Genomic DNA, 12,274 nt, shown 5'->3' on the forward strand with positions numbered 1-12,274 from the left:
TACTTACTTTTACCAGAGCAGTCCTATCCTGGCCTACATTTATTTTCTTCTGTACCTTGACTGCAACATTTTCTTGAAAATGGGTCAAGATTAGTAACAAATAACTATTGTTCCCCTCAAAAGGTAACTAAGAGTTTATTGTTAAGAATTGGATGTGCTTTTTATGATGGATATAAAGAGATGGAAAGTTATGTTGTCAGCAATAACTAAAGTCTGCTATTACTAAGCAGAAGATTTTCTTTAACAAGTCATAAACAGACTAGCTGGGGCGCCTTATGGTTGGCATGATAACAGATGCCAGTCATTTTCCTTTGTGCCTGACTGTGCTGTGTCAGGTGGGCGTGCTGCACTAACCAAATGAAATGAACTACATACTAATGACATACACTTATACCATCCACGAGGAACATAAATTATACAGTAGGCCAGATAAATAATCAAATTAACCCTATTAGACCAGCTAGAGGACTTACTGTGGAAGTAATGACTTTCTGACCAAAGACAGAAATGTTGTGTTCGATTGGAGGCCCTCATTTCTCCCCCCAGATACAGCCTCATGGTTTACAAGCAATGATGTGGTTTCTGCAAGTAGCCGCAAGCTGAACAGCCTCCATTCCACTAAAAAACACAAAGTGCCAAGAATGTTACCATGTAGTAGAATAATTGAAACAAAATGTTGAATCTGCATAGAGGCCTACTTGATGTGGCCTAACTTACCATTCTGGCTGGAGACCAGGGAGACTAAAGGTGGGAGGATAGCATCCACAACCTAAAACAGAGAAAGAAAGAGCCTGGACTGAATTATTGTCACAGCAAAAATAGAAAACATTTTCTCCACAAACTAAGGGGTTTTGCAGACAAAGTCTGTAATTAAAATGATCATCTGGATTTGTGGTGATGCAGTGATTTACCATATGAGTCCTTCTATAACCTCAGATACTAAGTCCACTGTTTGGTAACTATAACTTTTAGAATTGTGAAAATAATAACTGCATTGCACTCCTATGTAATTCTGTTAGAATTTGACTTTTAAGCGATATTCCGGCCTTAAACACCTATCCCCTATTCAAAGGACAGAGGATAAGATGTCTGATGGAGGGGGTCCCACCGCTTGGACCACCCGCGATCTCCGTGCAGCTCCTTGCATTCTGTGGCGTGCACTGCTCCCAATACAGAGACATGATGTCACGGCAGATTGCGGGGGGGCCCAGCGGCAGGGCCCCCGCGATCAGACATCTTGTTCCCTATCCATTGGACAGGGGAAAGATGTCTAAGGCCGGAATACCCCTCTAAAGTATACTATTAAATTTAGCTACTATTTATGACATATTGAACAATTTTCCCAACTAATTATGTACAAAATAAATCCACAGTTTCACGCATCAAAGTTGTACAAAATAACAAGACACCCCTATTTTTACATAGTCAAGCTGAACGCTTCCTAACACACATCTGCTATTGTCTGAAGTGCCATGGATTATTTCACTGATGATGAATTGTATCATTTATTCTATTCTAAAAATCTGCATTTGTTTGAGGGGTGTGATATGCCAGACCTGAAAAAAGTAGCTCTGGTCAAAAGTCAAAGCTTGCAGCAAGGGGCGAAAGGTACCGTGTAGCCAAAACACGTTTGTGCCAGCAGTGCACAGCTGATTTCATTTCACTGATCTTTGTGCTCTTATAGAAGCACGCTGGCATTATTTTAATTTTGCTTATATAGTGCAGCATAGACTATTATTTGAGAATAATGTAGAGATTCGTGTATATGTCTTGTGTTTACTTGCTTTTGCTGATGTGGCAGGCATATGTTTTTAGCCATGTTTAGTTTATAATTCAGAGCAGAAATGATTTGCCATGCTGCCTTCATTTTCCATGAATCTGGCTTTGCAAGGAGAGGGCGGTGGAGTAAAAACAGTGCAATTCACCTAATGTAGCAAACCTAATTACCGGCTAGACTACAGAAGCCAGAAGCCTAAACAGTCAAGACTCATAAATGTGTTGGTGTTTACACTATACGCAGTTTTGATGCCTTTTCTTTTTCAAAGTGCTTTTTTTTTTTAAATATTGCCACAATGAAAAAATTATTGGACCCATTATAATCATTAAAGATTCAAAGACGTTATTCTGCAATCATACATTTAATTTTTATTGCATTTTGGCTGTTTTTGGTGCAATATTTCCAAGGTTTTACCATGATTTGCGCAATTGTGGTAAAATTACACGATTTTGTGGGGGGAAAAAACAACAAGAAACGTAATGTGTGAACACAGCCTCAGAAGAGGAGTATCTCTACTACATTCTTATCCCATAGAAATGGCAGAAGTATACCTATTTGCATGGGGAGAGGAGGGGAGGAGTATGGCTGCTGTTAGGAACAATCTATTTGGCGATGATGCCATCCTGTAGTTCAAAGGATGTAGGCTGACCCAGGACTTAACTTCCTTTGGCAAGTAACTTTCTGCGAGTCAAACTGGTGCTCACATGACCAAGTTAGAGTAAAGAAACACAGAGTGGTACTTTAACCTCTTAAGGACCATGACGTATGCGTACGTCATGGCGTTTTCCGGTCTCCACCGCTCACCGGGAACTCTGCTGATCGGAACGGGAACTCTGCTGAAATCCTTCAACAGGCATGCCGTGCAAATGCTGAAAATGGTCCCGGGATGCAAGCGATCTTCGGCGATTCGGGGACTTGTGACCCTATGACCCGCAAATACAAGGTGATCAGTGGTGTACAATACACCGCCAATCACCTGCCGTTGCCGGGGAGCGGTGACAATACTGTCACCACCCCAGCAACGCTGCTATTGGCTGGCGATCATCCAGCCAATAGCAGAGCGGCAGAGGAGGTGTTAACGGTCCTTCCCACCGCTGTACCCGCTCTCCGTGTTCAGTCAACGGGTGCAGCAGCAGGAAGAGGACCATTGATTCCTCCCTCGGAGCTCTGGAGCCCCCTCAGTAGCCGTTAGAATAGGGACAGAGGCTTTCAGGGACAGGTAGGTGTAATAAAGTATAATAAAGAAAAAAAAAGTAAAAAAAAAAAAATATATAAGAAAAATTAAGTAACCGAATCTGCCAGTGAGGACGAGGAAGATCCTACTTTTTTGTGTTCTTCCTCGCCCTCCTCATCATCTAGCAGTGATGATGAGCCCCCTGCACGGCGGCGGAGACGCTGCTAGGCGAGGCCACGCACCCTCCATGAGAGTGACCCAGTGGCCAACACTAGTACGAGTGGCAATGCCGCTCGTAATAGGAGTCCGGCCCCCCAGACAAGTGCACCGGAACCCCCTTCCGGTGACCCTGTCTGGAGCCCCCCAGAGGGTTATCAGCCACGGATTCCTGAGTTTGTTGGTGACTCAGGAATTCGGATTGACCATGCTGGCTTCACTGATCTGGACTTTTTAAAGTTTTTTTTCAGCGACAGCCTGGTCAATCACATGGTGGAGCAAACAAACTTGTATGCCCAGCAGTTCATTGCCCACCACCCCGATTCGTTTTTGGCCAGGTCCAATGAATGGCGCGCCATTGATGCAGCGGAAATGAGGACATTTTGGGGCCTCACGCTGAATATGGGCCTGGACAAAAAAACAAGTGCTCGTCATTACTGGAGCGGGGACGTCCTCTACCAGACCACGCTTTACAGTATGGCGATGACACGGAAGCGCTACGAGGCGATTCGGAAATGCCTGCATTATGCAGATGATGCGGCATGTCCGCCCCGAGGTGATCCCGCCCATGACCGGCTTTACAAAGTGAGGCCGGTCATCGATCACTTTGGGGCCAAATTTTTGGAGGCCTACGTACCGCTCAGGGACCTCTCGGTAGAGGAGTCTCTCATCAGTTTTAAGGGGAGACTCATCTTCCACCAGTATATTCCCTCGAAGTGGGTGCGGTATGGCATGAAGCATATATGAGGGACGAGATTCCCGTATTGAACCCCCAGAATGTCCCCCCACTCTGGGTGTTAGCGGGAAACTCGTTTGGGACCTTGTGCACCCATTGCTGGATAAGGGTTACCACGTGTACGTGGATAACTTTTATACCAGCATCCCTCTGTTCAAATCCCTTTCCGCCAGATCCACTTCAGCTTGTGGGACCGTGCGGAGGAAACATAGAGGCCTCCCTCTAAATTTAGTCCAGACGCCTATCCCCAAGGGTGAGTCCCGTGCCCTCACCCATGATAAGCTGCTGTTGATGAAGTATAAGGATAAGAGGGATGTCCTTATGCTCAACACTATTCATGGGAACGGCAGCACCCTTGTCCCTGTGCGAGGTACCGTGGGACTGGTCCTCAAGCCAGATTGTATTCTGGACTACAATCGGTATATGGGGGGAGTTGATCTCTCAGATCAAGTCCTCAAGCCATATTAACGCCATGCGGAAAACACGGGCATGGTACAAAAAAGTTGCGGTCTACTTGGTACAGGTTGCCATGTACAACACTTTTGTACTATCCCAGTATGCTGGCAACACAGGGACATTCCTCCAGTTCCAAGAAGAAGTCCTAAGGTTCCTGATCTTTGCTGACCGGGAAAGATCTGGGCGGACTTCCCAAGGGTCTGGAGATATAGGCGCCAGGATCGTCACCAGGCCAACACTTTCCAGGTGAGGTCCCCCACAGTGGAAAGAAGGGGCAATTCCAGAAAAGATGCAGAGTGTGTTTCAGGAAGGGGATTCGGAAGGACACCACATATCAATGTGACACTTGCCCAGATAATCCGGGCCTCTGCATAAGCTGCTTTAGGGAGTATCACACTTCCATGGAGCCCTAAATTTTCCCTTTTCAGTTTAATTTTCCATAATTTGACCAATGTACCAAGTCCAGAGTACATTCCAAAATTTAACCCCAATAAATCACTAAATTGCCCCAAAAACCTGAAGAAAAAAAAAAAACAGATAAGACCTCTGGGGGTGTTTTTTCAAAAGTGGGTCATAGGTCATTGAGTCACTATCATCGGGGACTTTTCTATGTTGCCTCAAATGCGCAGTGCTCTCTCTCTCTCTCTCTCCATCTGAGTGGGTGCGCATTTGAGGCAACAGGTTAGGGATGGCCACACACATCACATTCCCAGAATGATGATTCAGAGCATAGGGTTTGGGTTGGGCATATTTTATTTAGTTTTGGTTATGCTCTGGGTCATCATTCTGGGAACATATCCTATCTTATTATGTTTTATAATTTTCTGGCCCACTGTACCCCATATTACGGGCCTCTGTACCCCACCTGTCTACCCCAGTTACGGCCCGTTGTCCCCCACAGTGTTCCCCTATTTTAGGGCTCAGTGCTCGCCCCATTAACGCTCCTTGAGGGGGGGTCCCACATCCTGGCTCCATATAAAGCTCAAGGTCCCTGACTGCGCTCCCACTAAAGCAAGACCTGCTGTGCACCCGCCAAGCCAAAATCATCAAAAAATAAGGTATGTCCTTACTCCAAAGAAATGTATTTACAAATTGTGGGGGGTCTTTTCTGCTATTAACCCTTGTAAAAATGTAAAATTTGGGGGGGAAACACACATTTTTACATATGCAAAAGTTGTGAAACCCCTGTGGGGTATTAAGGCTTACTTTACCCCTTGTTACGTTCCTCAAGGGGTCTAGTTTCCAAAATGGCATGCCATGTGTTTTTTTTTTTTTGCTGTCCTGGCACAATAGGGGCTTCCTAAATGCGACATGTCCCCCCCCCCATTTCAGCAAAGTTTGCAAATGTGACTCCTCTTCTGAGCATTGTGGCACCCCTGCAGTGCACTTGACGTCCACTTATGGGGTACCTCCATACTCAGAAGAAATGGGGTTACAAATTTTGTGGGGTCTTTTCTGCTATTAACCCTTGCAAAAATGTGAAATTTGGGGGGAAAAACACATTTTAGTGAAATTTTTTTTTTTTTTACATATGTGAAAGTCGTGAAACCCCTGTGGGGTATTAAGGCTCACTTTATTCCTTGTTACGTTCCTCAAGGGGTCTAGTTTCCAAAATGGTATGCCACGTGTTTTTTTTTTTTTTTTTTTTTGCTGTCCTGGCACCATAGGGGCTTCCTAAATGCGACATGCCCCCCAAGCAAAATTTTCTCTCAAAAAGCCAAATATGACTCCTTCTCTTCTGAGCATTGTAGTTCGCCCGCAGTGCACTTAAGGTCAACTTATGGGGTACCTCCATACTCAGAAGAGATGGGGTTACAAATTTTGGGGGATCTTTTCTGCTATTGACCCTTGCAAAAATGTGAAATTTGGGGGAAACACAAATTTTAGTGAATTTTTTTTTTTTTTTTACATATGCAAAAGTCGTGAAACCCCTGTGAGGTATTAAGGCTCACTTTATTCCTTGTTACATTCCACAAGGGGCCTAGTTTCCAAAATGGTATGCCGTGTTTTTTTTTTTTGCTCTTCTGGCACCATAGGGGCTTCCTAAATGCAACATACCCCCCAAAAACCATTTCAGAAAAACATACTCTCCAAAATTCCCTTGTTGCTCCTTCGCTTCTGAGCCCTCTACTGCGCCCGCCAAACACTTTACATAGACATATGAGGTATGTGCTTTCTCAAGAGAAATTGGGCTACAAATATAAGTATACATTTTCTCCTTTTACCCCTTGTAAAAATTCAAAAATTGGGTCTACAAGAACATGCAAGTGTAAATAATGAAGATTGTGAATTTTCTCCTTCACTTTGTTGCTATTCCTGTGAAACACCTAAAGGGTTAAAATGCTGACTGAATGTCATTTTGAATACTTTGGGGGGGGGGGGTGCAGTTTTTATAATGGGGTAATTTGTGGGGTATTTCTAATATGAAGACCCTTCAAATCCACTTCAAACCTGAACTGGTCCCTGAAAAATAGTGAGTTTGAAAATTTTGTGAAAAATTTGAAAATTGCTGCTAAACTTTGAAGCCCTCTGGCGTCTTCCAAAAGTAAAAACACGTCAATTTTATGATGCAAACATAAAGTAGACATATTGGAAATGTGAATAAATTTTTTTTTTTATTGGAAATATCCATTTTCCTTACAAGCAGAGACCTTCAAAGTTAGAAAAATGCAAAACTTTCAAATTTTTCATCTAATTTGGGGATTTTTCACCAAGAAAGGATGCAAGTTATCACAAAATTTTACCACCAAGTTAAAGTAAAATATGTCACGAAAAAACAATCTTGGAATCAGAATGATAACTAAAAGCATTCCAGAGTTATTAATGTTTAAAGTGACAGTGGTCAGATGTTCAAAAAATGGCCGGGTTCTAAGGTGTAAAATGGCTGGGTCCTTAACCCCTTAAGGACCAGGCCATTTTACACCTCAGGACCAGAGCGTTTTTTGCACATCTGACCACTGTCACTTTAAACATTAATAACTCTGGAATGCTTTTAGTTATCATTCTGATTCCGAGATTGTTTTTTCGTGACATATTCTACTTTAACATAGCGGTAAAATTTTGTGGTAACTTGCATCCTTTCTTGGTGAAAAATCCCAAAATTTGATGAAAAATTTGAAAAATTTGCATTTTTCTAACTTTGAAGCTTTCTGCTTGTAAGGAAAATGGATATTCCAAATAAAAAAAATTTTGATTCACATATACAATATGTCTACTTTATGTTTGCATCATAAAATTGACGTGTTTTTACTTTTGGAAGACACCAGAGGGCTTCAAAGTTCAGCAGCAATTTTCCAATTTTTCACAAAATTTTCAAACTCACTATTTTTCAGGGACCAGTTCAGGTTTGAAGTGGATTTGAAGGGTCTTCATATTAGAAATACCCCACAAATGACCCCATTATAAAAACTGCACCCCCCAAAGTATTCAAAATGACATTCAGTCAGCGTTTTAACCCTTTAGGTGTTTCACAGGAATAGCAACAAATTGAAGAAGAAAATTCACAATCTTCATTTTTTACACTCGCATGTTCTTGTAGACCCAATTTTTTTATTTTTACAAGGGGTAAAAGGAGAAAATGTATACTTGTATTTGTAGCCCAATTTCTCTCGAGTAAGCACATACCTCATAAGTCTATGTAAATTGTTCGGCGGGCGCAGTAGAGGGCTCAGAAGGGAAGGAGCGACAAGGGGATTTTGGAGAGTACGTTTTTCTGAAATGGTTTTTGGGGGGCATGTTGCATTTAGGAAGCCCCTATGGTGCCAGAACAGCAAAAAACCCTCACATGGCATACCATTTTGGAAACTAGACCCCTTGAGGAACGTAACAAGAAATTAAGTGAGCCTTAATACCCCACAGGTGTTTCACGACTTTTGCATATGTAAAAAAAAATTTTTTTTTTCACTAAAATGTGTGTTTCCCCCCAAATTTCACATTTTTGCAAGGGTTAATAGCAGAAAAGACCCCCCAAAATTTGTAACCCCATCTCTTCTGAGTATGGAAATACCCCATGTGTGGATGTCAAGTGCTCTGCTGGCGCACTACAATGCTCAGAAGAGAAGGAGCGCCGTTGAGCTTTTGGGAAAAAAAATTGTTTGGAATGGAAGTCAGGGGCCATCTGCGTTTACAAAGCCCCCCGTGGTGCCAGAACAGTGGAACCCCCCACATGTGACCCTATTTTGGAAACTACACCCCTCACAGAATTTAATAAGGGGTGCAGTGAGTATTTACACCCCACTGGCGTTTGACAGATCTTTGGAACAGTGGGCTGTGCAAATGAAAAATAAAATTTTTCATTTTCACGGACCACTGTTCCAAAAATCTGTCAAACACCTGTGGGGCGTAAATGCTCACTGTACCCCTTATTACATTCCGTGAGGGGTGTAGTTTCCAAAATGGGGTCACATGTGGGTATTTTTTGGGGGGGGTTTATGTCAGAACCGCTGTAAAATCAGCCACCCCTGTGCAAATCACCAATTTAGACCTCAAATGTACATGGTGCGCTCTCACTCCTGAGCCTTGTTATGCGCCCGCAGAGCATTTTACACCCACATATGGGGTATCTCCGTACTCAGGAGAAATTGCGTTACAAATTTTGGGTGTCTTTTTTTTCCTTTTAACGCTTGTGAAAATAAAAAGTAAAGGGCAACACCAGCATGTTAGTGTAAATTTTTTTTATTTTTTTACACTAACAAGCTGGTGTAGCCCCAACATTTCCTTTTCCTAAGGGGTAAAAGGAGAAAAAGCCCCCCAAAATTAGTAGTGCAATTTCTCCCGAGTACGGAGATACCCCATATGTGGCCCTAAACTGTTGCCTTGAAATACGACAGGGCTCCAAAGTGAGAGAGCGCCATGCGCATTTGAGGACTAAATTAGGGATTGCACAGGGGTGGACATAGGGGTATTATACGCCAGTGATTCCCAAACAGGGTGCCTCCAGCTGTTGCTAAATTCCCAGCATGCCTGGACAGTCAGTGGCTGTCCGGAAATGCTGGGAGTTGTTGTTTTGCAACAGCTGGAGGCTCCGTTTTGGAAACACTGCCATACAATACGTTTTTCATTTTTATTGGGGGGACAGTGTAAGGGGGTGTATATGTAGTGTTTTACTCTTTATTAGGTGTTAGTGTAGTGTTTTTAGGGTACATTCGCACTGGCGGGTTACGGTGAGTTTCTCGCTAGAAGTTTGAGATACGGCGAAAAATTTGCCGCAGCCCAAACTTGGAGCAGGAAACTTACTGTAAGCCTGCCCGTGTGAATGTACCCTGTACATTCACATGGGGGGGGGGGGCAAACCTCCAGCTGTTCCAAAACTACAACTCCCAGCATGTACTGACAGACCGTGCATGCTGGGAGTTGTACTTTTGCAACAGCTGGAGGCACATTGGTTGGAAAACCTTCAGTTAGGTTCTGTTACCTAACTCAGTATTTTCTAACCAGTGTGCCTCCAGCTGTTGCAAAACTACAACTCCCAGCATGTACTGATCGCCGAAGGGCATGCTGGGGGATGTAGTTATGCAATAGCTGGAGGTACGCAACTACAACTCCCAGCATGCCGAGACAGCTGATTGCTGTTTGGACATGCTGGGATTTGCAGTTTTGCATCTGTTGGGCTACAGTTTTAGAGACCACTGCAAAGTGATCTCCAAACTGTGGACCTCCAGCTGTTGCAAAACTACAATTCCCAGCATGCCCTGACAGCAAACAGTTGTTTGAGCATGCTAGGAGTTGTAGTTTTGCAAGATCTGGAGGGCTACAGTTTAGGGACCACTATATAGTGGTCTCAAACTGTAGCCCTCCAGCTGTTGCAAAACTACATATTCCAGCATGCCCAAACAGCAGTCTGGGCATGCTGGGAGTTGTAGTTTTGCAACATCTGGAGGGCTACAGTTAGAGACCACTGTATAATGGTCTCAAACTGTACCCTCCAGATGTTGCTAGGCAACTCACCGGCTTCCGTCGGATCCAGCCGCACGTCATCGCCGCCCGCCGATCTCCGTCGCCTGCAGCCTCCGACGCCCGCCCGGATCGGTAAGTGGATCTTCGGCGCCGGTCCCCGTCGTTTCCCCGTCCTGCCCCGCCTATTGTGGGTGGGCAGGACGGGGAAAACGAAAGTAAACCCCCCCGCCCCCGATCTGCTATTGGTGGTCGCGTCTAGACCACCAATAGCAGGGATAGGAGGGGTGGCACCCGTGCCACCTCACTCCTATCGCTTCAGGGGGATCGTGGGTGTCTTAGACACCCGCGATCCCCCTTACATTGCGGGTCACCGGGTCACTATAGACCCGTAATGACCCGGAATCGCGCAAATCGCAAGTGTGAATTCACTTGCGATTTGCCGCGATCGCCGACATGGGGGGGTCTGATGACCCCCCTGGTCATTTGCACGGGATGCCTGCTGAATGATTTCAGCAGCCATCCCGCTCCGATCCCCGCCCGGCGCACGGCGGGGACTAAAACTGCCCATGACGTAAATGTACGTCCCTGGTCCTTAAGACCCAGGGTGTCGGGACGTACCGTTACGTCATGGGTCCTGTAGGGGTTAAGGGGTTAAACTTGCATTCAGAAGTAATTTGAGGTCCTGTATTTATATGTTGTTGGCTACAATTTTATGATGTGTTCTTCTGTCCCTTACATAAAGCTTTGAATTTTGACCACAGTTACTTCTGTCTGCAGATGTTATCTGATCTCTGCATAGTGAGATGCAATTAAAGTGGTTGTCAGTTCCTTTATTTGCAAAAACAGCACCACTCCTGTCCACAGGTTTGTCTGTTATTGCAGCTTAACCTTATTAACCCCTTAAGGACCAGGCCCATTTTGACCTTAAGGACCAGGCCAATTTTATTTTTGCATTTTTGTTTTCGTCCTCGCCTTCTTAAAATCATAACTCTTTTATATTTCAATCCACAGACCCATATGATGGCTTGTTTTTTGTGTCACCAATTTTACTTTGTAATGACATAACCTATTTTACCATAAAATGTACGGCACAACCCTAAAAATATTATTTATGTGGGAAAATTGAAAAGAAAACCGCAATTTAGCAAATTTTGGAAAGTTTTGTTTTTACGCTGTACACTTTACGGTAAAAATGACATGTTTTCTTTATTCTAAGGGTCAATACGATTAAAATTATACTCATGTTGTATGCTTTTCTGTAATTGTACAGCTTTAAAAAAAAAGGAACTGAGCGCACTTCAAACCCCGCAGGTCCATTGCTATCAGTAGCCAGGACCCGCAGCCAGTGGCGTACCAAGGGGGGGCGTGCGGCACGCCCCGGGTGCCACTCACAAGGGGGGTGACTCCATCATGGCATCCCTCCTGTGAGTGGTACCCGGGGCGTACCACTCGCCTGGTGCCTGCATCTGTGGAGTCAGAGCAGCAGGGGGAGGAGTACTGCGGTGGCGCACAAGGTGACGTCACAACGCTGACGCCACCTTCATGGATCTTTTAAAGGAGCGGAAGGATCCATCACCAGTGGTCGGATGGAGGCATCATCAAAATGTAAGTAAATCATTTTATGTGAAGGGAGGGGGGTGTAATTAAGGGGAGGGGCAGGGAGGGAGGGGGTGCAACTAAGGGGGGGAGGGAAGGGGTGTAACTAGAGGGGGGTGCAGGATTTGTTCATTTTATTAATGGGGATTTGGATTTGTTTCTATTTGGTGCAGATGGAAAGTGATTTTTTTTAAGGGGGTGCAGGGTTTTATTTTATTAAGGGGGGGTTAATGGGTTTTATTAAGGGGGTGTGCTGGGTTTTATTTTATTAAGGGGTGTGCAGGGGTTTATTTTATTAAGGGGGTGCAGGGGATTCCAATTAATGAGGGTGTTCAGGTGTTATTTTTTTATTAAGGGGGTGTGCAGGTTTTTATGTGTAGGGGTGTATGAACTTAATGTGATAGCGGTGCATAGCTTTTATATG

General features: G+C 44.3%; 1 protein-coding gene across 9 annotated transcripts in view; it reads right to left on the bottom strand.

Moving 5' to 3' along the window:
* Positions 1-12,274, bottom strand: part of ULK4 (unc-51 like kinase 4) — an 819,452-nt gene that overhangs the window by 362,064 nt on the left and 445,114 nt on the right. For all 9 annotated transcript variants that reach the window (XM_056520600.1, XM_056520601.1, XM_056520598.1 and 6 more), the window contains 2 exons: positions 718-769; positions 474-618 (listed from right to left, as the gene is read on the bottom strand). In XM_056520600.1, the coding sequence (XP_056376575.1) occupies positions 474-618; positions 718-769 (197 nt within the window). The remainder of the gene's footprint in view (positions 1-473; positions 619-717; positions 770-12,274) is intronic.

This window comes from Hyla sarda, chromosome 5 (genome assembly GCF_029499605.1).
Source record: "Hyla sarda isolate aHylSar1 chromosome 5, aHylSar1.hap1, whole genome shotgun sequence".
Taxonomy (NCBI): Eukaryota; Metazoa; Chordata; class Amphibia; order Anura; family Hylidae; genus Hyla; species Hyla sarda.